Genomic DNA, 27,997 nt, shown 5'->3' on the forward strand with positions numbered 1-27,997 from the left:
TATTCAATTCAATACATATAAAATGAGCGTCCGTAAATATAAAATACATGTTGGGTTCTTCCACAGCGATGCGATTCCTGCGCAATGGATATCTGAAATACAACTGACAAACTATAAAAGAGTATAAACATCATCCTGCATCATCAAAATTCGGAAACAAAAACAGGGAGGGGTATGAAAAAAGGCAAAAAAATATAATTTACAACAAGAAAAACTATCAATCAAATATAAAGTTGCGAGTCCAAACCACGAACGGAGAATCATCTTGGCCCAGATAATTCATCGGGACGAATATTCGAAGTGGAGTCGTTAATTAACCAATTACTGCTAGGGTGATGCGTATGATTGAATTCTTGACGGAACATTTCTTCCTTCTGCCATTCCTCCCACCTCTCAGCCAAGCCATCACCCTCAAGCATCCTCACGACTTCCGACATCCTTGGACGCTCCAATGGGGAGCTCTGCGTACAGAGCAGAGCTACTTGGATCAGCTGTTCCACCTCTTCGTCCACATAATTACCTTGAAGATCCGCATCGACCAGCGTCTCCAACTTTTTTTCCTTCAAAAGTCCCCTGACCTGACATTTTTCAAATACATGCAATTTCATGTATGAACTGAGAATGAACCCTGAACAGTAATTGAAATGTTTCGCAGATACAGACCAAATTCAAACTAAACTAATTTATAGTCTCCGTTGGACCAGACCACAGGTCAAGACCCTGGTCGGAACTAGCGGATTGATCCCGACCCTTAACTGTAATTGGCATGGCCAATTCACAAAACCATCATTTCCAGCGAACCAGGTTTGGTTCACAAGTGAAACATGGTCATCTCTAGTTTCCGTGAGTGTAAAAACAGATTCAGCATAAAAAATTCCAAGAAGCTATGATGAATATTAAAGACTCATCAGTACAAACAGTATAAGTGAAATAATATGGCTTACCCAATCGAGTAACATCACATCATCGTCATTGGCAAGCCGAGCAAGATCAAAAGCTCTCTGACCAGTGATCAACTCAAGAAGCATGACCCCATAACCGAAAACATCAGTTTTCTCAGAAGATTTACCAGTGGAGAGGTATTCGGGAGCAATATGACCGATTGTTCCACGAACAGCCGTGGTAACATGAGTATCCTTGTAGTCCATAAGTTTGGCCAAGCCAAAGTCACCTACAACTGCTTCAAAGTCCTCATCCAATAATATATTTGCAGCTTTGACATCCCGATGAATGATCTTAGGGTCACAGTGATCATGCAAATAAGAAAGTCCCCTCGCAGACCCCAATGCTATCCGTTTTCTTATTTGCCAATCAAGGGGAGGTTGAGATTCAGGTCTTTCTACAGTAATGCACCAACAAGTTCATTAAAAGTAATGCATAATACGTAGTGTGTGCTACTGGACAACTGGCAACTGATCTTCTAGAATCATATAATATTTTGGCAATATCGTACTGAGATGCATTGGTTTGGGGATAAATAAGCTGGTTATAAAAGTTACTTGCTAGTAACCTGAAGCAGTTTAGATAACCACACAAGCGTCGAGTATCTACGAAAGGAAAATTTCAAAAGACAGTGACAATGTAGCACGAAGCACAGGGTTATTATCTTTTCATACAGATATACGAAAGCTGAAATAAAATTGCACAAGCTTTTAATCAATTTGTTGAATTGTGAGGAAACTATCCAAATCTCTCTCAAGATATGAGTAAACTGGATCAAGGCAAATGCATTCGGTTTCTTGACACTGAGATGGCAAAAGAACAATTCTTGAAAAACCATTTTTCTTCTAAGTATTAGAGAAGCAAAACAGATTTTACCTCATATTCATTTTAGTTGTCACACATAAATCACAACAGATTCCAAAATTTTTCAGCCATTTTTAAAGCTACAACTGTCATGGATCTTCAGTTACTCGTGAATCATGAAGAAAATAGCCGGTAAACAATATGAATAGCAGATCAAGTGTACCTCTCAAGCACGATGCAACACTTCCATTAGCCATATAAGGATAAACAAGCAACCGTTCTGTAGGAGTCATGCAAAAGCCACGCAAGCGAAGTAAATTTCGATGCACAGCCATGCTGATCATTTCCACTTCTGTTTGGAATTGAAGCTCTCCACCTTGAGTGCGCTCTTCTTTCAGTCTTTTTACTGCTACTAGAGAGCCATCAGCTAATCGACCTTTGTAAACCTTACCAAATCCACCTCTGCCAAGGATATTTTTATTACTGAAATTATCTGATGCAACTTGCAATTCGCGTAGTGAAAATCTTTTGAGCTGTCCCAGATGAACTTCTGGATCCTCCTCAGCTACAGGAATACACAAAATAAGCGAAAAATACTAAAAGCTATACATTTTATGATCGTGTTTTCAGTCTTTTCTAAATCCACAAACCAGGAACATCAAAGAAATGATCTTCTGGCTTCCTTCTACGATACCAAGCAAGCGCAATTGCAGGGGCAGCAAATAGCAGGGCTGCTCCAGCAGCAACTCCTCCTGCAATGGCTCCAGTAGCACTGTTGGCAACTGCAATAGTTCTCCATTGATAAGTACGCTTTATTCATTCAGATGATAAACAAAAGTTAACTACATCATCAATGTCAGTGACCAAGTACACCTTTAGTCTCAGATTACCATATTTGAAATCACGCTGTAATAGACTGATCCAAAATTTAATACCCAACAAAAGTGTTCTGGTAACTACATCAAATGAAATGGTGCCCTTAAATGCAAATCTGCTCATTGCGCGTTCATCAAATCAAATGACCAAGCTCATTTTTTTCATTATGGGCAAGGTAAAGGCTACGAATCATGAGGCACAATTGCACAAAGGATAGGCAAACCTCGAGAGGAAGATGCAGATGATGGCGGAAGTGGAGGAGGTGGAGATACAGGAAGAGGATCCAATCGATTATGGTCAAAACTGAGAGGTAGAAAACCCACAGTCAGAATGATGCATTGATGGATCATTTTGTCTTACATAAGAACAAGCAGATAGAAGAGTGGTAAACCTGATAGGAGTAAAAAGCTGAAAGGATCCATTTACTGGAATTTGGCCTGTCAGCTGGTTATTTGAAAGATCGCTGCATTTGTTGGAAGAAATGATTATTAGTCCCTGACAGACCAAAACAAAAGGAAAATAGTAAAATAACAAAAAAATCATGAACTGCCACCATACAGGACTTGAAGCGTCTCGATAGTAGTAAGTGACATGGGGATTTCTCCAGTCAAACTGTTATTGTTGAGCCTCCTGTGCAGTTTAAAGGTGAAGAATGAAGAAATCACTGACTGAAAGAATCAAAGCAGCGAATGTGTTTGCTACATGTAGCACAATAATTCATGTCCCACGTGACAGAAACATGGAAGAACAAGGCGGCTTATGATTTTGGTGTGCAAACCTCATCTCTTTCTGGGGTTAAACATGTCCAAAATCCAATTTTCCCATGACTTTCTAGTCGAGCACTAATAGAGTTGCTGAACTTGCTCATTTAAAAGTTTATGTGCATGTTTCTTTATTTCACTATGATTTTAAGATAACCTTTTTCCTCTAAAGCCGATGGTAGCATCGATTCTATAACAGTTGCAAAATAAAAATAATTACTATTGGGAACACCTCCAGCAATTTAATAACAGAAATGAAATCCTCTATTCGCTTTTAAGGTCACTGACTTCTGCTTTGAATCAGTTAGTATTTACTGCAAAACATCTATCTATTTAAACAAATGCAACATAGCAATCAGATATGGCTCCAACTGTCACTTAATAGCAGTATAGACCATAAATCTATGACTCAAACAAAACCAAGAAATTTAAGCTCGGAGCCTAGGCTTAATGATTTGGAACAAAAGGCAACAATGTCAGCCATACTTTCCATCATTTAACATCATTTGTTGTACAGATGTGCTGATTTGGGTGACTTTTCTGAAGAATGGAAAGGAAATCAATTGAAAAAAGAACAGGAGAATAAACTTCAGTGATTCCGCTCCGCATGGCACATCTGAATGCTGCACAAGCCAATCATTCACTTCTGAATTGCAACTTTCTTACAAAAGGTGCGATGAAGCGGAAAAGAAATTCTCAAGAACTAAATAAAAACCCAGCCACAGAGAAAAAAAGTTCAAAAACGAGAGAACCATACAAGAATCGAAGCCTTTGAAGTTTGCCCAAAGTGTTAGGGATTGGACCAGTCAGGCTATTCAAATAAAGATCCAAGCTAACCAAACTTGTCAAATTTCCTAGTTCGTTTGGAATTCTTCCAGTAATATCATTACTATAAAGCTCCCTGCCAAGAAAGAGAAAACGAAAAATTGTTTTATGTGAACCGGAGAAGTCAAACAATGATCCGTGATAAACATAACCCAATGAGACAAGATAGGGAAAAAAGCAGGGCCCTGACACACATATCATTGGAACATATCTCCTGGAAAAAAAAGGAAAGACAAGAAAATATGCATGAAGTTGTTGACAAAGAGATGCAGACAGGGGGGCATCGTTAAGGATGATACATGCTAGGGTGAGGGCTCTGAAAATAGCAGTAAAAGTTAAATGGATTTGAGTTGCAGATGCATAGACATCAATTTATACAAAACCAAGGAATTCATGCAAAAAAAGTCGACGTCATTCCAAAACCAGACTGTCTTTTGCTCAGAATTATTGCCCAAGAATAGAAAATGGTGAGTATGCTAACCAAGACCAAACCGGTAAACAGGAGTTACAATGATAACAAGAACCATCATCTGTACATTCTGGCAAAAAAGGTAAAATAAATACTTAAAGAGAGGTTATTATAATTGAACTCTCTGGTAAAGCATAGAACATCTGAAAACGAATATATATATAACTGATAATGACCCAAAAATAATGACTTACAGATACTGTAAATTTGGAAGTAAACCAAGCTGAGGGGAAAGTTGACCAGACAAATTTGCATTGCCAAGATCGCTGAGCATAAACAGAAACAAAAATACTTATATACTCTTCACAAAAGAAGCAAATTAAGCACCTTAAGACAATGAGGATACAAGCAGTCTTACACTCGAGTAACACTATTTTCGTTATTGCATGTGACATGAAACCAAGTGCACGGATTAACGAGGGTCGGGTCCCAACTCTGTAGAACGCTATTTGGATCAGCCAAATTGTTCTTCAATGCACTCAATGCATCACCTGCCATGGTACAATGTCATTCTAAACACCATCAAATCTTCATTAATTAGTTTGGCCACAACTAAACAGCACATGGTATCAAACTACCCCCCAACCGATCAACAGCAGCAAGTGAAAAACTTCCAATGTCATTAAAAATTATAAGATAACCAATTAACCATCCAATGTTACTAAATAAGAACTTAGAACTTTGAGACAAAATAAAAGCAATTGATTTGTCTCTCCACTGACATCTCTGTTATTCTCAAAGTAAGAGATTTTCTACACAATATCCCTATCCAAGCACAAAGCTTTTTAATGGCATCCCGTAAATTTTTGACTTGTCAATCCACAAATTCCTGGGTGAACAGATAACTATATTGCAATTCAGTTCAACTGAATCCCACGAAAAACAACAGTCAGCACATCCAGTTAAATCAATCAGAGGCAAAAAAGAAAAAAACTCCGAAAGTAACGGAATCAGGGAGCAGAACAGCAGACCTTCGGCGTTGGCAGACACCCGCGAGACTTGAGCAAGCACCAGAATTGAGGACAAGAAAAAAGAGCAAAAGATCCAAGTAGTTGACCGATCCATTCAACTCTGATCCAAAAATCAACCCCTACAAACCTAGATTAATCATCAAGATACTACAACAACTCCCTCAACACGACCTCGTTAACTCCATAACCACGCACCTCCTCTCCTCTATGTCAACAGAAAAAATCAAAGAAAAAACCTTGTATCATCAAAAACCCACCAAAATTCAACTGAAGCCAGCCAATCAACAACCCAAGTCAAAACACCAACGCGGCAGCAAAAGGTAAAGCTCGGGAACAAATAAAAAAGGCTTCTTCAACAATAATCCGATTCCAAATTATTTTGAACAAGAATCAAATCTGTATGCTGGTAAACTGAATGGCCGCCGAGTATTCAACGGTCAGTGAAAGGGGGCAATGGGGGTGAAGTCGTTGCAGAGGAAAATGAATGCTTAGTCAACCCTCTCTGTTTAATGCTAAACCAGTCTGTATTATTCTATTGACAAACAAAAACAAGTGCACACTTTTTTTATTTATATTTAATTTTTAAATTATATATAATTAATTAAATTTTTGGGGCATAATAATTAGTTATTCAATAATGCACACAGCACACGCACTACTTGTTGGAAGATAAACATTAACAATTTAGTGGTGAACGAGCACTTTACCAAAATGGGGAGGTCGAGATTTCAAAATTATAATTATATCATAAATTTCTTTACAAATTTTATTTAAAAAAATCTATGTATATTTGTAAAATTTAAAAATAATTTCTTTCTTTATAGCTAAATAATTTTCCTGTCTATGGTATCAGAGCCAGGGGGCATGTGATTATAGAAAAATAAATCTGTAAGAAAAAAATTTTAAGTCTAGAAATTTAGGTTCTCTTGAGTGTGTTTGCCTAAGAAAATCTGGGTAGTAAGTCCTTCAAGGCCGTAACCCCTAAGAATTGTTTAGGATTGTAGAGAGAAAATAAATTTCAAGAATAAAATTTTTAATTATGGATTCAATTTCTCTAGATCTATTTCTCTAAACTCTGCTGCTACATCTTCTTATGATAATAATAAAATAATTAACACCGAAGAAATAATTATAGAAGATTTTTATAAATCCATTGATAACTGAGAAATTCCTAGAATAAATAAGGATCAAATTTACAAATACTCCAGATTCCAAATATTTAAATTTGATTTCAGAATTAAAACAGAAGAAAGAGATATACAACTTACAAAGCCTTTTGAAACAATCAGTTTATTATCTCAAGATTCTTTACGAAAACACAGAGATAAAAAATATAAATACATTCACATAGGATTGGTTCAAGTAGGAATAAAATCCTTAACTAAAGAGGGATTAAATACTTCCATTCTTACTATTTTAAGAGATGTCAGATTCACAAATTTCGAAGATTCATTATTAAGTTCTGTGAATCCAGTCTATGTACTGGACCAATATCTTTTGATTGTTATCCAAACTTCTCAGTATCCCTAAACGATAAAAACATTTTAGAATCCTTAGTTTTACAAATAAAAACTCATAATTATAATATGCTTATAGGATCAATACCAGTTGCTGTTATTTTTAGAATTCATTACAAGGCTATGAATTCGGCCTTTGCTACAAAAGTAAAAAATCATAGTAAGAAAGGTGAAACCCTTTTACTACAAACAGATTTAGGAAAATCCAATACTGTAATTCCAAAACCAATTCAATGGAAAGATATAACACAACCTGAAGAATGGATCTTAGAAGGTGCTGTTAACCCAGAACCTATAGGACACATAGAAACAAACACCCAATTGAAAGAAATAACTCAATATGCAGATGGAAAAGTCAAACTCTCATTTAACAGAAAGAGTAGGTCTCATGTGAGACCGTCTCACGGATCTTAATCCGTGAGACGGGTCAACCCAACATATATTCACAATAAAAAGTAATACTTTTTCATGGATGATCCAAATAAGAGATCCGTCTCACAAATATGACCCGTGAGACCGTCTCACACAAGTTTTTGTCTAACAGAAAATCTGGTAGTAGCAATAGATATGATGACTCTTCTATTACTGATACCATAGATTTAGGAAGAATATCACAAATCCCTTCAGTTATAAATATTCCCTATAAAACACAACCTAGATATTCTACATCAGATTTACCTAATTCAATTTTAAGAAATGTAGACTACGCCTCTGAAATTCCTAGACCAATCTATACAATAATAAAAGAAGAAAGCTCTCAAAAACAATTTCATACCCCAGAATCATATCAAGAACCAACAAGTCTAACATTCTCTGCAATCACAGAAAACATTACTAATGAATTAAATGTTATAGAAAAAGACTTTCAAATAAATAAAAAAATTTTGCATGATGAATTTTATGCCAAAGATAACCTAGAAAAAAGATATGGGTTTTCCAACCCTGTATAGATTTTAGAAAATCTATTCAAGAAAAATGCTATGAATTTGTAGATACAAATAAAATACATATTCTTTTTTTTTTTTACTGGTTTGAAATATATGCTTCTCAAAATTCATTGGAATATCTCTTTTCTAAAAGTATAAATCATGTTACAATAAGAAACAATTACTGATACTAGGATAATCCAATCTAATCATCCTCCTTTACAAGGAATTAAAATAAATATGCAAAATCAACAAATAGAAGTTATTCCAATAAAAAATCCATGAGAAAATGATAAGGTCAACATAAAAAATATTATAACACAAAATAATTTCACAAATGTGAATTTAAATACCATAGGAAAACAATTAGATAAATTAGAAAAACATTTACAAAAACAACTAATAATAAACCCTGAAAATAATGATACTAAACTTAAAAATCGCGTTTGTAGAACCCGTTAAACCAGACTACGAATAAGCCATGCATAATTTCTAGTATTTAAATTAAAAATGATTTCTTTATTTTTTTAAGGCATTTTAAATTTATTTAGTCTTGATTATTTATTTTAAATCGCATGAGTATAGTTTTATCTTTTCGATTAAATAAGTGAGGCCGGACTGTAGTTGGAGTATTGAGATAAAATTTAATAATAAGAAAACATTCCTAGAATTTATATAAGATAAATAATAAGTTATTTTAATGTAAAAGAAAGTCTAAGGAATTATTTAAGTAAGTTGAGATCAGTAGTAAATAAGTTCATTTATGTCCAATAATTTAATAAAGAGCCTAAATTAAAAGATGTGACCAATTGAGATAAGTTAATCTAGGTTTATTTTATTTAATAAATTATAACTTAACATGTTAGTAATTTACTTTAAGGAATATGCCATGCATGCAAGATAATTACTAAACTAATTAATTACTTAATTCACAAAAATATTTAATGGGTAGATAAAACTCTAAAGATTTAAAATACAATATTTAAGCAATATTTTCCCTCCCATTATCATAGAAAATCGGCCACCTCCTCTAAAGGTTTTAAATTTTTGGCAACTCTCCATTTTGATATCTTTCTTTAATCCTTTCATGGCATAGTTAATTCCCTCATTTTAAATTCCCACTAATTAATAATTAAGCAATATTCCCTACCCTCATTTTATAAGAAAATCGGCCACTTCATTTTAAAAGATTTGATATTTGTTTAACAACTCACTATTTTATTTCTTTCCTTATTCTTTTCTTGGAAGATAATTCCCCCACCTTTTAATCACCAATAATTAAACAATTTTCTCCCTTGTATTTTGAAAGATAGAAATCGGCCATCCCTCTATTTAAATCAAATCAAATCACATCTCATTTCCTATCTAACAAACTCTAGGATAGAAAAATTCATTTGCCATTCAACTTTTCCTTTTATCTTGCGACCTTCCCATTTATTTCCTAGACTTCTCTCCCTCTCCATTTTCGAAAATTTCAGAGCATTTTCAGTAGAGAAAATAGTGTGAGGCTTGAGAGAAAAGTAGAGAGAAAACAAACTAGTAAGAAAAGTAACTCCGTCTCCGCCGCGCCGTGTCGTCGTATCATTTTTGTTTTCTTCAAAACAAAATCCAAAGCATGTATATGTTATTCCTTTCTCTTCAACTAAGCCATATAAGTAATTTAAAACATAATATGATCATGTTTCATGGAGCAAAAACCGAAAATGTACAGCAAGTGTTATAAAAATTCTGCACAGATTTTTGGTACTTCCTTGCACTTCACGTTGGGTATTGTTTTTTTGGTTTCAGGATTTGGCTCGGTTCCAAGCGTTCAAGGCTGCTTATGGTTATGTTATAGGGTGTGTTAGGAAGGGATTATTCCATTGGTTGGAGCCCGTTCGCCCCAGCAAAACCATTTTTGACAGAAACTCCCCATTCTGCGATTTATGAGTCTCGATTTGCATGGTTTCTTGCCTAAGGTGTGGGTTCTGATTTTGGCTGCTCTAGGGGATGTAGCCATGGTTAGAATCCCTCCTTAGCATGTCTAGGACGTGACCAAGATGCCCTTTCATGGCTTGGTTCATGGTCCCATCGGTTCTTCAAACAAACAAGAACAGCGACCCTTCGGTTTTAAAATTCTGGTTGTGTTGAGTGTGTTGAGTTTCGGTTTTGTAGTGTTAAGTGGGTTGTGGTTGGATTCTAGCCCTTAGCCATGACTCATACAACACCTTATCATGTCTAGCATGGACGATGGTTAACCTCAAAACCATTGGATCCTTCATTTGACAGCAAAACAAGCTACACCCCCCACGGTTCAGCATGTGTTCTCGGGTGGAGCTTCGGGTTTGTCGTAGGTGTTGGCTTTGGATTGTGGCTGGCCTAGGGCCCTTAGCCATGGTTCAAACCATACCTTAGGATGTTGGTAAGAGGCTTTGGTCAATGGTTCAAGCCCCAATGGCCGATAGTCTCGAAAACGAAGCGAAGAAGCGCAACAGCTGCTGCTGTATTTTGTTTTGACTGCAGCTGTAAGTTCGGTTCAGAGGTCACGTACGAGTTCTTGGTTGGCATTTAGCCTATTGCCTTGGACTGAACAGTACCTTATTGAGTTATGAAGGTCATGTTTTTGGCCGTTCGTGATTTGGTTAAGCTTATAGGTCGTACGAGAATTTACGGTGCAATGTGCCAAAGTGACTCTCGAAAGTGCGTTTTATGATTTTGGCCTCCATGCATAATTTTCGTGTATTACAGCCCTTGATAATTATTTTCCAGTATTTTAGGTGTATTTTAATCATGACTAAATGATGGTTCGATGTTGGTTCAGGTTGGTATGGAGTCATGATTAAATATTAAGTTTGTTGGGCGTAATAGTCTCGTTTTTAATTTGATTTTGAAGCGTTGGTCAAGTTAAGTTATTTGCATGGTCAAGTCAAGTTATTTGCATGTTTTTCATGTTAGAATTAGGTCGCAGCGAGCCTGGGAACGATCCAACCCAATTGGCAAAATAACTCAGGAATTTAATTATATTACGTGCATAAAAATATAAAATGTTCATTTTGAGATATATGCGATATTGCTTGTGGCCACCTCACATTCATGGGATTGCAGCTTATCATGGGATTATTACCTCATCCGGTGGTCACTGACCGGTTCATGTTCATGTATGGGTACAGATATCCACTCCAAGGGCTGTGATGATCTCTACCGCCCAGTATACTGTGGTTTAGTCTGATCAGACGATTCATTTCACGTTATGGGCCACTTGCGTAGAACATATTCTCAACAGAAAATTATTATATGTTATTTCATGACAGGACTCTATCGAGCAAACATTTCACTTACGATTTTCAGTTCAGTTATGCACGTATTTATAATTACTCATGACAAGATATTTTTCACGTTACGCTTTACGACATGATATCTTTACACGGCATGAAATTTTATGATATATTTACTTGTTATCTACGATATATGCATGCTGAGTCTTTAGACTCACTAGACTTGATTGTTGTAGGTACTGATGATGGCGGGGACCAGTGAGCCATCTTGGATCGGCAGTAGTAGGAACCCGAGGACCTCATTTATCAGTTTATTTACCATTTTTATGCAAACTCATTTTTATCACGATGAATTATTTTAAGTTGTTGTTTTGAAACAGATATTTACTTCCGCTGCTACTTTGAACATTTAAAACTTTTATTCCGTTGTTACATTAAACATTAAAACTTTTATTCAGCTTATTTTATGAATGAGGCAAGTTATTTACTTTTAAAGGAAAATTTTAAATTATTCCGCAAATTTTCAAACACGAAATACGGGCTTCTACAGCTGGTATCAGATCCTATTTTCTTGTAAAGGGTTGTACTACTACTGATCTCGAGAAGCTCACGAAGTCACGTCTTCGGTCTGTAAGTTTTACGTTTACGCATTTCGTTTAAAGCATGAAATATTTTAACAGCATGTTTTCATGAAATGTTTTGTGTCAAGACTTTAATTATGCAGTACTTACTTAAATTTAAACAAATAATGGATTGTTTATATTGATTTTTTTGGCTAGCAGTACTGATGTTCTACGTTTTGAATCATAAGTTAATCTTGAAGATTATAAATGCTCTTGGGACTTGTAGATTTTCTAAGAAACTATTGATTGTTCGCGGTTGCTAGTTTAGTTAGTTTTTTTGAGAATTTCATGTAAGGATTAATAATTCGGGACTACGACTATATTTGGAAGTATAAAAACGTATAATTTATTTCGGATGCATGCTCTACCCAGTTGGATTTAAGGATTGAATTGCATGAATTGAGAATTTTAAGGACCTAATTGTAATAACTAATAATTGAGGACCTAAGTGCAAAAAATGAAATTCTAAGAGACTATTTTCGAGTTTAACGAATTTTGGAATCAAATTCTGAGTTTTGAAAATTTTAAGTTTTAATGAGGCTAAAATTGAAAATTTTATGGGGACCAGAAATGCAAATTTCGTAGGGTTGTAGGGCCAAATAATAATTTTCGAGAACTTTAAGGGCCAAATTGCAAATTCTGAAATTTTGAGGATTAAATTCGAACTTTGGAGGAACAATTGGGTTAAATCAATAATTTTCAAAGTTATGAGAATTGATTTTTGGTTTAATAAGCTTAAGATCATTGAACTTTATGTTACAGGAAACCTATAGAATGGAATTAGGAAAGTAACGTCCTTGACCGGTTTTAATAAAAATAACACAGCGGAAATAAAAATTTACTTGAAAGAAAAAAGGATTTAAAATGCATTTCAACATATAATCAAAAGTATATACATGATCAATCAAATGATACAACAAAATACAAATATCATTTTTGTGATCATGTCAAAATGCTAGCAAAATAGTCTTCCTTCTTCCATCTTTGTATGCATATGACCCCGACTCCAATCAACGTCCCGGCGCGTCACTCTGATCTGCATCACATGAAATAACTTAAATGAGTATAAAACAAAGCAAGTGGAACTCTTATATAGCAATGAATACATAACATACTCTGTAAAACATGGCTTTGAAAACATTAAATACCATCAACTCTGAAACATGAATATCATAGTATGAATAACAATAACGATGGTATTTCCCTTTCTCTGTTGGATTGATATCTAAGTATTATCTCATCGATATAAATCGAAACTCTGTCTGGATATGAGCTTATGATCGTTGATCAACTAATTGCATGCAATCTCTGACTATGTATCTATCAATCGAATAAATCATTTGAACTCTCTTTTAGGCATTAAACCAAACACTTTGCATACTCTTTTCTTTTGTATTCCCTTTGACATAATTGAGACATAAAAATGCCTCTAATATACAAAAAAGTGTATTAATACATAGCATGAATCAAATGGAAGGGAATAACATGTTAAAACCATTGAAATACAATACATATATTATCAAGTGAGCACAAGGAAATGAATTCCACTTATAACACTTGATTCTATTCTCTTGGTACAAAACCTACAACAATAAACCATGTATTGCACCATCAATAACCCAATAATCAAACAACCATATCATTAAATCCATAAAACCCACACAATCAACAAACCCACTATTTCTCCCCAACACCAAAATCCAAAGAATAACCAAACCAAAAGCTTATCTTAGCTCCTTTAACCCAAAAGAACCTTGTTCTAACTTCAATAATCCAACTAGGAGCTTGAATCAAAGGCACCAAAAGTAAGAAAACGAGAACCCTAGGTCTCCTTGAGCTGAAATTTCGAGAAGTAGGAGAAGAATGAGAGAAAAGTGAACCAACTCATGTATTATATCACTTAAATCTCGAAAACACGCTTATAATGTTCACGCACCGCAGGTGCGCTCCAAAATACACCGCGGGTGTGCTAGGAATTCTGTAACACTTCCGAAAATCCAAAGTGACGACCGAGGGTGCGCTGCGTTATGGTCCGCGGGTGCGCTCTGGTCTTTGCCCAAACACCGCAGGTGCGCGGACTTTCCTACCGCGGGTGCGGTGCCGCCTCTGCCCAACCACCGCGGGTGTGGTGCCTGTCTGACCGCAGGTACGGTCACCCCTGAAGCCAACAAAAAACTTTGCAACTAAGAATCGAACCGCAACGCTGCTTCTCCTCATAATTTGGCAACACACTCAACAAGAAAGTTGCACCTCTATAACTTATCTAACCACCCCAATTGGCCTCATACCAATTGGCTCAACACACGAATTACCATGAATTAAATCTCAACGATGCTACAACAAAACCACATAACAAGTATAACCAACAATACTATAACCCATAAATCACAATTCTTAACATCAAAATTGTACTTAAACTTAACCAAATAGTCGTAAACACAAGAAATCTTAGACCGTACCGCTCACCAGGCTTGGCTATTACAATCTCCCCTCCTTAAAGGAATTTCGTTCTCGGAATTGACGTCATTGCGCAAACAACTCGGGATACTTCTCTTTCATTTCGTCCTCTGGTTCCCACGTGGCTTCTTCAATCAAATGATTCCTCTAAAGGATTTTAACAATGTGATCTCTTTGTTTCTCAACACCTTAACTTTGCGATCCAGAATCTGAACTGGAATCTCTTGGTACGTCAAATTCGGCGTCAAATCCAATGGCTCGTGACGAAGAACAGGAGAAGGATTCGCAATATACTTCCTGAGCATGGAGACATGAAAAACATTATGAACTCTATCAAGATCTGGTGGTAGGGCTAACCTGTAAGCTCGATCACCGACTTTATCCAAGATCTCAAATGGACCAATAAATCTCGGACTCGACTTTCCTTTCTTGCCAAATCGCATCACACCCTTAAGAGGTGCTATCTTCAAAAACACATGGTCGCCAACCTCAAACTGCAACGGTCTTCGTCTCACATCAGCATAACTCTTCTGTCTCGACTGCGCTGTCTTCATTCTTTCTTGGATAACAGCAACAACATCAGCTGTCTGTTGGACCAACTTTGGACCCAACATCTTCCTCTCACCAATCTCGTCCCAATATAAAGGAGATCTACATTTTCTGCCATAGAGTGCTTCATACGGTGCCATGCCAATCGTCGCTTGGTAGCTATTATTGTACGTGAACTCAACAAGAGGCAATTTGGAATCCCAACTACTAGGATAATCGATAGTACAAGCTCTGAGCATATCCTCTAAAATCTGAATAACTCTCTCTGATTGACCGTTGCTCTGGGGGTGATATGCTGTAATAAATGCTAACCGTGTACCCATATCTCTGTGCAAACTCTTCCAAAATGCTGAAGTAAATCTAGGGTCACGATCAGACACAATCGACACAGGAACACCATGAAGTCTAACAATCTCTGTTATGTACTCTTCGGCATACTGGTTCATGGAATACGTCGTCTTGACTGGAATAAAATACGCTGACTTGGTCAACCGATCAACAATAACCCAAATAGAGTTAAAACCTTTCTGCGTTCTGGGAAGACCAGTCACGAAGTCCATCGTAATACGCTCTCATTTCCATTGAGGACTCGGCAATGACTGCAATGTCCCAGCAGGTCTCTGATGTTCGATTTTCACCTGCTGACAGGTTAGACACTGAGAAATAAACATGGCAATATCCTTCTTCATACCTGGCCACCAATAGAGTCTACGAAGATCCTGATACATCTTGGTGCTACCTGGTGGTATCGAGTATGGCGCGGTATGTGCCTCTGTCAAGACGTCTCGTCGAATATCATCACCAGCAGGAATACAAATATGGCCTCTGAATGTCACTAAACCATCTCTATTCATCTCAAACTCTGAATTACCTCTCTCCTCTGCTCTAGCTCTCATCTCTATCAACTGTACATCATTAGCCTGCTCTCTACGGATCATGTCTGTCAAAGTAGCTTGAATGATCAACGCTGAAAAACGAGCAATGGTTTCAGGAACCACCAAAGCTATCTCCTCTCGCTGCAAGTCTAACAACAACGGCTTCTGAATCATAGAACTCAAAGAAGAACTCGACTTACGGCTCAAAGCATCCGCTACAACATTCGCTTTCCCAGGGTGATAACTAATCGTCACATCATAATCTTTGACAAGCTCTAACCACCGTCTCTGACGCATATCAAGTTCTCTCTGGGAAAACAAATACTTTAAACTCTCGTGGTCCGTGAAAATTTCATATTTTTCGCTATATAAACAATGTCTCCAGATTTTCAGGGCGAAAACCACAGCTGCCAGTTCCAGCTCATGCGTAGGATAATTTTTCTCGTAGTCTTTCAACTGGCGAGAAGCATAGGCTATGACCTTTCCACGTTGCATCAGCACTGCACCAAGACCTTTCTTCGACGCATCGGTATAAACAACAAAGTCCTCTGAACCAATGGGCAATGCAAGTACCAGAGTTGTCGTCAACCTATCTTTCAACTCTTGAAATCCACTTTGGCATTCATTGGACCACTCAAACTTCACAGTCTTCCTCGTCAGATTGGTTAACAGCAGGGCAATCTTGGAAAAGTCTGAAATAAAACGACGATAATAACCCGCCAAACCAAGAAAACTGCGTATCTCTGATACAGTGGTAGGGATAGGCCACTTCTGAATCGCCTCAATCTTCGTTGGATCAACAGCTAGACCATCTTTCGAGATGACATGGCCTAAGAAAGAAATCTGCTCCAACCAGAACTCACTTTTCTTCAACTTAGCATACAACCTCTTCTCTCTCAACAATTGAAGAACAACTCTGAGGTGCTCTGCATGAAGCTCTCTGGTCTTGGAATAAATCAAAATGTCGTTGATGAAATCAATGACAAAGCTATCCAAATACGGCTTGAACACCCGGTTCATAAGATCCATGAAGACTGAAAGAGCATTAGTCAAACCAAACGACATCACAAGAAATTCATAATGGCCATACCTGATCCGAAACGCCGTCAGAATATCAGACTCCCTTACTTTCAACTGATAATAGCCAGATCGCAAATCGATCTTCGAGAACACTGTACCCCCTTGCAGTTGGTCAAAAAGATCGTCTATCCGTGGCAACAGATATTTATTCTTGATAGTCACTTTGTTGATCTCTCTGTAATCAATGCAAAGTCGCAAAGACCCATCTTTCTTCTGGACAAAAAGAACCGGAGCTCCCCAAGGCGAAAAACTCGGCCGAATAAAACCTTTATCCAAAAGATCCTGCAACTGCATCTTCAACTCTTTCATCTATGTAGGGGCCATTCTATACGGAGCCTTAGAAATAGGAACCGTACCCGGAACTACATCAATCACAAACTCTACATCTCTGTCCGGCGGTAAACCCGGCACATCATCCTCAAATACATCAGGAAACTCTCTCACAACATCAATATCATCAATATTCAACTTCACAATTCTATCCGTATCCACAATCGAAGCCAAAAACCCTTCACAACCTCTAAACAACAACTTCTTAGCCTCAAGACATGAAATAAAAGGAAGGACCAGCGAAGTACCTGCACTAGCGAGCATACCTTCCATATTACCATCATTTGCAAATTTCATCGTCTTAACAACGCAATCAATCACTGTACGATAGGTTGATAGCCAATCCATGCCAAGTATAATATCAAACGCAACCATCGGAATAACAATCAAATCAGCATAAACCACTCGCTCATCAATTTGAACATAGCACGCATACACAATAGACGTCGGGCACAACACATCCCCTGAAGGCAAAACAACATTAAACTGGAGGAGAAGAACATAAGGAACTATACCCAAAGATCTCAAAAGTAGTTCAGACATAAAAGAATGAGTAGCACCTGTATCAATCAATGTCGTAGCTACTCTGCCTGAAATTAAAATAGTGCTAGAGATCACAGAAGAATCATGGTTTATACCTTCCTTCGTCATGGTGAAGATGCGACCCTGCACCTTCTCTTTACTCGATCCTCGCGGACAGTCCTTGGCAATATGGCCTGCAGTGCCACATCGGTAACAAGTATGAGCACCAAATCTACACTCTTCCCTATGATGCCTACTGCACTTGGTACACAACGGCTTCTCTGGATCAGATGGAACTGTCGGTGCTTTAGAACTCGCCTCCAACTTGCCTTTCCTTTTGAAACTGCCCTTGCCTCTTCGGCTCGAACCTTGGCCTCTTTGAGCAATAGCTTGTTGCCTCGCATGTCTCTCTCTGGCAATATCTTTCTCGTCTTGCTCGGCTAACAAAGCTTTAGCCACAATCTCTTTGAATGTCACCACTCTTTTTGTCGTTTTTTTCTTAGTGATTTAGAATTTGATGTCCCTCCTGATTTCTGCTCGAAGGCCTCTAATAAAATGAGCACCTTTGTCTTTTTCATTGGAAGCAATATATGGGTAAAACAGCTTTGACTAACATGAATACTGCACAACCAACTCTGTCTTTGTCTTCATAATTGAGATGATCAAAAATCGCCTCAAGTGCTTTGATCCACTCTACAACACCAATGGATCAGTGCTCCCTGCAAACTCCGGCGGATCCATCCTCTTGAAAGCAGTAAAGATCCCATCGGTTCCAACTGCTTGAACCACTTGGCCTCTCCCTTGGCCTCTATCTTGGCCTGAACCTTGCAAACGGAGCAACTGTTGGATCTGCTCACTGTGAACCTTGGCTTGCTCTTTCAGTAACTTGTCGAACTCGCCGACAACTCTCAATGAAGAACTATCCTCACCCTCTGAAGATTTTCTCTTAAGAGGCATTACTCCTACAATGTGATCACATAACACATATCAACCAATAACAATAATAGATGTAGAAGAAGACATACCTGGACCGTTGAAAGTAGACAAAGTCATATGCATTGGTCCGAAGAACGTTGCTCTGATACCACTAAATGTAACGCCCTTGACCGGTTTTAATAAAAATAACACAGCGGAAATAAAAATGTACTTGAAAGAAAGAAGGATTTAAAATACATTTCAACATATAATAAAAAGTATATACATGATCAATCAAATGATACAACAAAATACAAAATATCATTTTTGTGATCATGTCAAAATGCTAGCAAAATAGTCTTCCTTCTTCCATCTTTGTATGCATATGACCCCGGCTCCAATCAACGTCCCGGCGCGTTACTCTGATCTGCATCACATGAAATAACTGAAATGAGTATAAAACTCAGCAAGTGGAACTCTTACATAGCAATGAATACATAACATACTCTGTAACACATGGCTTTGAAAACATTAAATATCATCAACTCTGAAACATGAATATCATAATATGAATAACAATAACGATGGTATTTCTCTCTCTGTTGGATTGATATCTAAGTAGTATATTTGTCTCTGTACTTATATCCCATCGATATAAATCGAAACTCTGTCGGGATATAAGCTTATGGTCGCTGATCAACTAATTGCATGCAATCTCTGACTATGTATCTATCAATCCAATAAATAATTTGAACTCTCTTTTAGGCATTAAACCAAACACTTTGCATACTCTTTTCTTTTGTATTCCCTTTGACATAATTGAGACATAAAAATGCTCTAATATACAACAAAGTGTATTAATACATAGCATGAATCAAATGGAAGGGAATAACATGTTAAAACAATTGAAATACAATACATATATTATCATGTGAGCACAAAGAAATGAATTCCACTTACAACACTTGCAACACTTGATTCTATTCTCTTGGTACAAAACCTAAAACAATAAACCATGTATTGCACAATCAATAACCCAATAATCAAACAACCATACCATTAAATCCATAAAACCCACACAATCAACAAACCCACTATTTCCCCCAACACCAAAATCCAAAGAATAACCAAACCAAAAGCTTATCTTAGCTCCTGGAACCCAAAAGAACCTTGTTCTAACTTCAATAATCCAACTAGGAGCTTGAATCAAAGGCACCAAAAGTAAGAAAACGAGAACCCTAGGTCTCCTTGAGCTGAAATTTCGAGAAGTAGGAGAAGAATGAGAGAAAAGTGAACCAACTCATGTATTATATCACTTAAATCTCGAAAACACGCTTATAATGTTCACGCACCGCAGGTGCGCTCCAAAATACACCGCGGGTGCGCTAGGCATTCTGTAACACTTCCGAAAATCCAAAGTGACGACCGCGGTGCGCTGCGTTATGGTCCGCGGGTGCGCTCTGGTCTCTGCCCAAACACCGCAGGTGCGCGGACTTTCCTACCGCGGGTGCGGTGCCGCCTCTGCCCAACCACCGTGGGTGCAGTGCCTGTCTGAGCGCATGTGCGGTCACCCCTGAAGCCAACAACAAACTTTGCAACTAAGAATCGAACCGCAACGCTGCTTCTCCTCATAATTTGGCAACACACTCAAAAAGAAAGTTGCACCTCTATAACTTATCTAACCACCCCAATTGGCCTCATATCAATTGGCTCAACACACGAATTACCATGAATTAAATCGCAACGATGCTACAACAAAACCACATAACAAGTATAACCAACAATACTATAACCCATAAATCACAATTCTTGACATCAAATTGTACTTAAACTTAACCAAATAGTCCGTAAACACAAGAAATCTTAGACCGTACAATTCACCAGGCTTGGCTATTACAAGGAACGCCAACAACTGATGGGTAATTGTTGGATTCTCGAGATTAAGGACAAATCGGATAATATTCGAGGAAAGTAAGAACTAATTTTGCAATTTTTACGAAATTTGGGGACTTGGTTAGCAGTAAGTGAGAAGCGAATGGTTTAAAGGATATGAAATTTGATGATTTAGGTTTGAAGGGATATCTAGAACCTTGAAACAATTGGGTTATAAGGTTATAGGGAATAGTAACAAAAGGGCATTGTAGGATGAATCAGCATTTGGCTTGAAAGTTTAAGCTCTAGTGAATTAATACTGTGACAAATTAAGAATTTAGAGTGATAACAATTTAAGATAAAGTTGATCAGTTAGTTAAGTTATAAGAATATATATGGAGCTAACAAAAAAAAATTGGGAATTTAAGTTTGATGAATCATAATTTTTAATCATGATCTTAAGAGTTAAAATTATACCTTTGTTGGAATTTAATTTTTCAAAAAAAAAAAAATTGGGTACGATTGATGGTTAGATTACTTGATAGACGCATATAAGATTCGAGGTAGACACCTGGTCTTAAGAAATTTTTGAAAGTCATTGAGAAACTTGAGAATAAATGAATATGTGTGTTGTGATTATGTTATCTAATACTATATGGGTCGTGTAAGTTTGAATTTTGAAATAGGTGTTCGTACGAAAATTTTGGGTGAAATAAAAACCAAAAGAAACGAGTTGTGTTCATCATAGGTTATCAATAAACGAATATTAAGATTTTTATCGAGTAATAAATCTGAAATCTTGATATGGGGATTCTAGAATTTATGGGTTATAACTGAAATTGATTTATTAGAGTTAGTCCATCATTATCATAGGAGAACTTATTAAGTTTTATACGCTAGTATTAATTAAGCATTAAGTATACGTAAGAATGCGACATTCGCTTCAATAAGGAAAGTCCAAGGGTCTTAGGTCTCAACTTTATTCTAATTGAAAAGGAAATAGTTTAAGCATGTAATTGGTGCTAGAATAATTTTATTATTTAGGTGGAAGATCGGTATCGTATATTTTGGGTTTTATAGATTAAGACTACTCGAACTTAAGATTTTCAACAACGTTATATTGGGATGTAATTCTAAATAGTTAGGTTATGTAAGTTTGGTGCGGTAAGATAAAGATTTGATTCAAGGATCTTAGTCTAATATTATTATGGGGTTGAGATAAAGTTTAACTTTTAAGTGATTTACTAAGATCTCCTAAGTCGAACTGCATGAATGCCAATACTTGGACTTGAAGCTTTAACATATCTTGAGTTCAATAAAGTTAAGAAGGGATGCTGTTAAGATTTCAATATTGGAATATAATAGGTCAATGAACAACTTTGGTATATTATAAAGAAAGTAAGGTGCGTTAAATTTGGACATCCATCCCCAGTATGAGGAATTGCGGGATAAGTCAAAATTCGGGGCTATAGTTGAATAGAACTAAGTCAGCATAAGTTGTTTTAAGTTGCGATTCACAAACGAGGATTTTGGTAGACAAATTTATTTAGGATTGAGGAGACGTAAGGACAGCTTAATATTTATCTTATCAAAGTAGCGCATCGTAAGCGTAGATTATTAGGATTCTAGAATTAAGAGTCTAAACTTTTGTTTATCAAAGATAAGCGAATTTCGGGGACGAAATTTCTTTTAAGGGGGGAGAGTTTTAGAACCCGTTAAACCAGACTACGTATAAGCCATGCATAATTTCTAGTATTTAAATTAAAAATGATTTCTTTATTTTTTAAAAGGAATTTCAAATTTATTTAGTCTTGATTATTGAGTTCAAATCGCATGAGTATATTTTTATCTTTTCAGTTAAATAAGTAAGACCGGACTGGAGTTGGAGTATTGAGATAAAATTTAATAATAAGAAAACATTCCTAGAATTTATTTAAGATAAATACTAAGTTATTTTAATGTAAAAGAAATTCTAAAGAATTATTTAAGTAAGTTGAGATAAGTTAAATAAGTTCTTTTATGTCCAATAATTTAATTAAGAGCCTAAATTAAAAGATGTGACCAATTGAGATAAGTTAATCTAGGCTTATTTTATTTAATAAACTATAACTTAACATGTTAGTAATTTACTTTAAGGAATTTGTCATGTATGCAAGATAATTACTAAACTAATTAATTACTTAATTCACAAAAATACTTAATGGGTAGATAAAACTCTAAAGATTTAAAATACAATATTTAAGCAATATTTTCCTCCCATTATCATAGAAAAATCGGCCACCTCCTCTAAAGGATTTAAATTTTTGGCAACTCTCCATTTTGATATCTTTCCTTAATTCTTTCATGGCATAGTTAATTCCCTCATTTTAAATCCCCACTAATTAATAATTAAGCAATATTCTCTACCCTCATTTTATAAGAAAATCGGCCACTTCATTTTAAAAGATTTGATATTTGTTTAACTAACTCATCATTTTATTTCTTTCCCTATTCTTTTCTTGGAAGATAATTCCCCCACCTTTTAATCACCAATAATTAAACAATTAAGAAATTTTCTCCCTTTGTATTTTGAAAGATAGAAATCGGCCATCCCTCCATTTAAATCAAATCAAATCACATCTCATTTCCTATCTAACAAACTCTAGGATAGAAAAATTCATTTGCCATTCAACTTTTCCTTTTATCTTGCAACCTTCCCATTTATTTCCTAGACTTCTCTCCCTCTCCATTTCCGAAAATTTCAGAGCATTTTCAGTAGAGAAAATAGTGTGAGGCTTGAGAGAAAAGTAGAGAGAAAACAAACTAGTAAGAAAAGTAACTCCGTCCCCGCCGCGCCGTGTCGACATATCATTTTTGTTTTCTTCAAAACAAAATCCAAAGCATGTATATGTTATTCATTTCTCTTCAATCAAGCCATATAAGTAATTTAAAACATAATATGATCATGTTTCATGGAGCAAAAACCGAAAATGTACAGCAAGTGCATAGTTGTCAAAGGCGCGCCTGAGGCGCGAAGCTTCAGCGCCTTATGGGCAACCAGGCGACGGTGCATGGGTGGGCAAGCGCCTTTAGCGCCTTGAAGCCGCCTTTCTCCGGGCGATAGGCGTTCCAGGCGTTGCGTCTTTTTTTCAGAACCATGATCGCATCGCATAAGCAGGTTTCTCCTTTTTTTTAATGACCCAAAGCCCAACTAAATAAGTCCATAACTAATTTCAGCCCACAAGTAATTTATTTTTAAAAAAAGCCTAGTTTTGCTTTGCATGTCGATACGTATTCTCATTTCTCCCTGCCGATTGAAGCTTCTGCCGCACACCATTCTCCCCTACCTATTGAATATTGAAGCTCCTGGACCTGTTCTTCTCTGCCACAGCCGCAGGCTTCTGTTTTCAGGGCAGATTCTTCATTCTTCTCTTTCAGGCTTTTGTTTTGCATTTATTTTAAAAAAATAGCCTAGTATGGCTTCTCATCCTCTCTATATTATCGCCTCGTGGCTAGGCGATCGCCTTTTGTCGCCTAGGCGTTCGGGCGCTAGGCAGTGGCTCGTCGCCTTTCCGTCGCCTAGCGCCTTGACAACTATGAGCAAGTGTTATAAAAATTCTGCACAGATTTTTGGTCCTTCCTTGCACTTCACGTTGGGTATTGTTTTTGTGGTTTCAGGGTTTGGCTCGGTTCCAGGCGTTCAAGGCTGTTTATGGTCATGTTATAGGGTATGTTAGGAAGGGATTAGTCCATTGGTTAAAGCCCTTTCGCCCCAGCAAAACCATTTTTGACAGCAACTCCCCATGCTGCGATTTATGAGTCTCGATTTGCATGGTTTCTTGCCTAAGGTGTGGGTTCTGATTTTGGCTGCCCTAGGGGATGTAGCCATGGTTAGAATCCCTCCTTAGCATGTCTAGGACGTGACTAAGATGCCCTTTCATGGCTTGGTTCATGGTCCCATCGGTTTTTCAAACTAACAAGAACAGCGCCCCTTCGGTTTTAAAATTCTGGTTGTGTTGAGTGTGTTGAGTTTCGGTTTTGTGGTGTTAAGTGGGTTGAGGTTGGCTTCTAGCCCTTAGCCATAACTCATACAACACCTTAGCATGTCTAGCATGGACCATGGTTAACCTCATAACCATTGGATCCTTCATTTGACAGCAAAACAAGGTTCTGGTGACTACATCAAATGAAACGGTGCCCTTAATACAAAAGTGTTCTGGTGACTACATCAAATGAAACGGTGCCCTTAATACAGATCTGCTCATTGCGCATTCATCGAATCAAATGACCGAGCTCATTTTTTTCATTATGGACAAAGTAAAGGCCATGAATAATGAGGCACAAAGGATAGGCAAACCTCGAGAGGAAGATGCAGATGATGGCGGAAGTGGAGGAGGTGGAGATACAGGAAGAGGATCCAATCGATTATGGTCAAAACTGAGGTAGAAAACCCAGTGTCAGAATGATGCATTGATGGATCTCTAACATAAGAAAAAGCAGATAGAACAGTAGTAAACCTGATAGGAGTAAAACGCTGAAAGGATCCATTTATTGGAATTTGGCCTGTCAGCTGGTTATTTGAAAGATCGCTGCATTTGTTGGAGGAAATGATTATTAGTCCCCGACAGACCAAAATAAAAGGAAAAAAAATCATCAACTGCCACCATACAGGACTTGAAGCGTCTCGATAGTAGTAAGTGACATGGGGATTTCTCCAGTCAAACTGTTATTGTTGAGCCTCCTGTGCAGTTTAAAGATGAAGAATGAAGAATGAAGAAATCACTGACTGAAAGAATCAAAGCAAATAATGTGTTTGCTACATGTAGCACAATAATTCATGTCCCACGTGACAGAAACATGGAAGAACACGGCGGCTTATGATTTTGGCGTGACAACCATCTCTTTCTCAGGTTAAACATGTCCAAAATCCAATTTTCCCATGATTTTCTAGTCGAGCACTAATAGAGTTGCTGAACGTGCTCGTTTAAAAGTTTATGTGCATGTTTCTTTATCAGTTAATTTCTCTACATAAATCACAATTCACTATGATAAAAGATAACCTTTTTCTCTAAAGCCTATGGTAGCATCGATTCTATGATAGTTGGAAAATAAAAATAATTACTGTTGGGAACACTTCCAGCAATTTAATAAAAGAAATAAAATCCTCTATTCGCTTTTAAGGTTACTGATTTCTGCTTTGAATCAATTAGTATTTACTGCAAAACATCTATCTATTTACACGATTGCAACACAGCAATCACATATGGCTACTGTCACTTAATAGCAGTATAGACCATAAATTTATGACTCAAACAAAACCAAGAAATTTAAACTTAGAGCCTAGGCTTAATGATTTGGAACAACAGGCAACAATGTCAACCATACTTTCCATCATTTAACATCATTTGTTGTAAAGATGTGCTGATTTGGGTGACTTTTCTGAAGAATTGAAAGGAAATCAATTGAATCAATTGAAAAAAGAATAGGAGAATAAACTTCAGTGATTCCGCATGACACGTCTGAATGCTGCACAAGCCAATCATTCACTTCTGAATTGCAACTTTCTTATAAAAGGTGCAATGAAGCGGAAAAGAAATTCTCAAGAACTAAATAAAAGACCCAGCCACAGAGAAAAAAAAGAGTTCAAAAACGAGAGAACCATACAAGAATCTAAGCCTTTTTAGTTTGCCCAATGTGTCAGGGATTGGACCAGTCAGGCTATTCAAATAAAGATCCAAGCTCACCAAACTTGTCAAATTTCCTAGTTCGTTTGGAATTCTTCCAGTAATATCGTTACTGTAAAGCTCCCTGCCAAAAAAGAGAAAACGAGAGATTGTTTTATGTGAACCGGAGAAGTCAAACAATGATCCGTGATAAAGATAATTCAATGAGACAAGATAGGGAAAAAAGCAGGGCCCTCACACACACATAATTGGAACATATCTCCGGGAAAAAAAGGAAAGACAAGAAAATATACATGAAGTTGTTGACAAAGAGATGCAGACAGCGGGGGGGGGGGGGGGGGGGGGGGGGGCATCGCTAAGGATGCTACATGATAGGGTGAGGGATCTGAAAATAGCAGCAAAAGTTAAATGGATTTGAGTTGCAGATGCATAGAGATCAATTTATACAAAACCAAGGAATTCATGCAAAAAAGTTGAAGTCATTCCAAAACCAGTCTGTCTACTCAGAATTATTGCCCAAGAATAAAAATGGTGAGTATGCTAACTAAGACCAAACCGGTAAACAAGAGTTACAATGATACGAAGAACCATCATCCGTACATTATGGCAAAAAAGGTAAAATAAATACTTAAAGAGAGGTGGTAATAATTGAAGTCTCTGGTAAACTATAGAACATTTGAAAACGAATACGCATATAACTGATAATGACCCAAAAATAATGACTTACAGATACTGTAAATTTGGAAGAAAACCAAGCTGAGGGGAAAGTTGACCAGACAAATTTGCATTGCCAAGATCGCTGAGCATAAACAGAAACAAAATACTTTTATACTCCCAAAATTACAAAAGAAGAAAATTAAGCACCTTAAGACAATGAGGATACAAGCAGTCTTACACTCGAGTAACACTATTTTTGTTATTGCATGTGACATGAAACCAAGTGCACGGATTAACGAGGGTCGGGTCCCAACTCTGTAGAACGCCATTTGGATCAGCCAAATTGTTCTTCAATGCACTCAATGCATCACCTGCCATGGTACAATGTCATTCTAAACACCATCAAATTTTCATTAATTAGTTTGGCCACAACTAAACAGCACATGGTATCAAACTACCCCCGAACCGATCAACAGCAGCAAGTGAAAAACTTCCAATGTAATTAAATATTATAAGATAACCAATTAACCATCCAATGTTACTAAATAAGAACTTAGAACTTTGAGACAAAATAAAAGCAATTGATTTGTCTCTCAACTGACATCTCTGTTATTCTCAAAGTAAGAGATTTTCTACACAATATCCATCCAAGAACAAAGCTTTTTAATGGCATCCCGTAAATTTTTGACTTGTCAATCCACAAATTCCTGGGTGAACAGATAACTATATTGCAATTCAGTTCCACTGAATCCCACGAAAAACAACAGTCAGCACATCCAGTTAAATCAATCAGAGGCAAAAAAAAAAAAAAAAAAAAACTCCGAAAGTAACGGAATCAGGGAGCAGAACAGCAGACCTTCGGCGTTGGCAGACACCCGCGAGACTTGAGCAAGCACCAGAATTGAGGACAAGAAAAAAGAGCAAAAGATCCAAGTAGTTGACAGATCCATTCAACTCTGATCCAAAAATCAACCCGTACAAACCTAGATTTATCATCAAGATATACAACAATATTTTTTGAACAATATTTTATTATTTTTTAATAATATATTTATTTGTATGAATCATAAATTCAAAAATCGATTATAAAATTCAAAATTTCTTATAAT

General features: G+C 36.8%; 2 protein-coding genes and 1 long non-coding RNA gene across 5 annotated transcripts; 1 reads left to right on the forward strand and 2 right to left on the reverse strand.

Annotated features, from left to right (window-relative positions):
* Positions 1 to 6,189, reverse strand: LOC140826913 (BRASSINOSTEROID INSENSITIVE 1-associated receptor kinase 1-like). Its single transcript, XM_073189456.1, has 11 exons — positions 5,649 to 6,189; positions 5,036 to 5,168; positions 4,872 to 4,943; positions 4,141 to 4,284; positions 3,181 to 3,252; positions 3,014 to 3,085; positions 2,846 to 2,925; positions 2,397 to 2,528; positions 1,970 to 2,311; positions 945 to 1,339; positions 1 to 578 (listed from the first exon to the last, which is right to left on the reverse strand). Exons 1-11 carry the CDS (start codon positions 5,740 to 5,742, stop codon positions 261 to 263), a joined length of 1,854 nt encoding a protein of 617 aa, XP_073045557.1. The 5' UTR covers positions 5,743 to 6,189; the 3' UTR covers positions 1 to 260.
* LOC140826916 (uncharacterized) lies at positions 2,535 to 24,884 on the forward strand. Its single transcript, XR_012116889.1, has 2 exons — positions 2,535 to 2,692; positions 24,715 to 24,884. It is a non-coding gene; the product is annotated as an uncharacterized lncRNA (long non-coding RNA).
* LOC140826915 (BRASSINOSTEROID INSENSITIVE 1-associated receptor kinase 1-like) lies at positions 9,414 to 27,904 on the reverse strand. 3 transcript variants are annotated; one of them, XM_073189457.1, is made up of 8 exons: positions 27,745 to 27,904; positions 27,127 to 27,259; positions 26,959 to 27,030; positions 26,212 to 26,355; positions 25,217 to 25,288; positions 25,065 to 25,136; positions 24,905 to 24,984; positions 9,414 to 9,685 (listed from the first exon to the last, which is right to left on the reverse strand). In XM_073189457.1, exons 1-8 carry the CDS (start codon positions 27,836 to 27,838, stop codon positions 9,453 to 9,455), a joined length of 900 nt encoding a protein of 299 aa, XP_073045558.1. In that variant the 5' UTR covers positions 27,839 to 27,904; the 3' UTR covers positions 9,414 to 9,452. The 3 variants fall into 3 exon arrangements, with proteins under 3 accessions (XP_073045558.1, XP_073045560.1, XP_073045559.1); XM_073189459.1 differs by lacking the exon at positions 9,414 to 9,685 and adding an exon at positions 18,935 to 19,123 and having other exon boundaries at positions 27,745 to 27,901; XM_073189458.1 differs by lacking the exon at positions 9,414 to 9,685 and adding an exon at positions 18,935 to 19,141 and having other exon boundaries at positions 27,745 to 27,901.
* Positions 27,905 to 27,997: the final 93 nt, after the last annotated feature.

The sequence above is a fragment of the Primulina eburnea genome, chromosome 3 (assembly GCF_022965805.1).
Source record: "Primulina eburnea isolate SZY01 chromosome 3, ASM2296580v1, whole genome shotgun sequence".
In the NCBI taxonomy this organism is placed as follows: domain Eukaryota; kingdom Viridiplantae; phylum Streptophyta; class Magnoliopsida; order Lamiales; family Gesneriaceae; genus Primulina; species Primulina eburnea.

Excerpts from the sequence above, each read along its gene's own strand:
- LOC140826913 (XM_073189456.1), bottom strand. The coding sequence starts at position 5,742 with ATGGATCGGTCAACTACTTGGATCTTTTGCTCTTTTTTCTTGTCCTCA. Across the intron at positions 4,944-5,035 it reads GAAAATAGTGTTACTCGAGT|CGATCTTGGCAATGCAAATT; the intron begins GTAAGACTGCTT and ends GTTTATGCTCAG. Across the intron at positions 3,253-4,140 it reads CTTCAAAGGCTTCGATTCTT|GAGGCTCAACAATAACAGTT; the intron begins GTATGGTTCTCT and ends TAAACTGCACAG.
- LOC140826915 (XM_073189457.1), bottom strand. The coding sequence starts at position 27,838 with ATGGATCTGTCAACTACTTGGATCTTTTGCTCTTTTTTCTTGTCCTCA. Across the intron at positions 27,031-27,126 it reads AAAAATAGTGTTACTCGAGT|CGATCTTGGCAATGCAAATT; the intron begins GTAAGACTGCTT and ends GTTTATGCTCAG. Across the intron at positions 25,289-26,211 it reads CTAAAAAGGCTTAGATTCTT|GAGGCTCAACAATAACAGTT; the intron begins GTATGGTTCTCT and ends TAAACTGCACAG.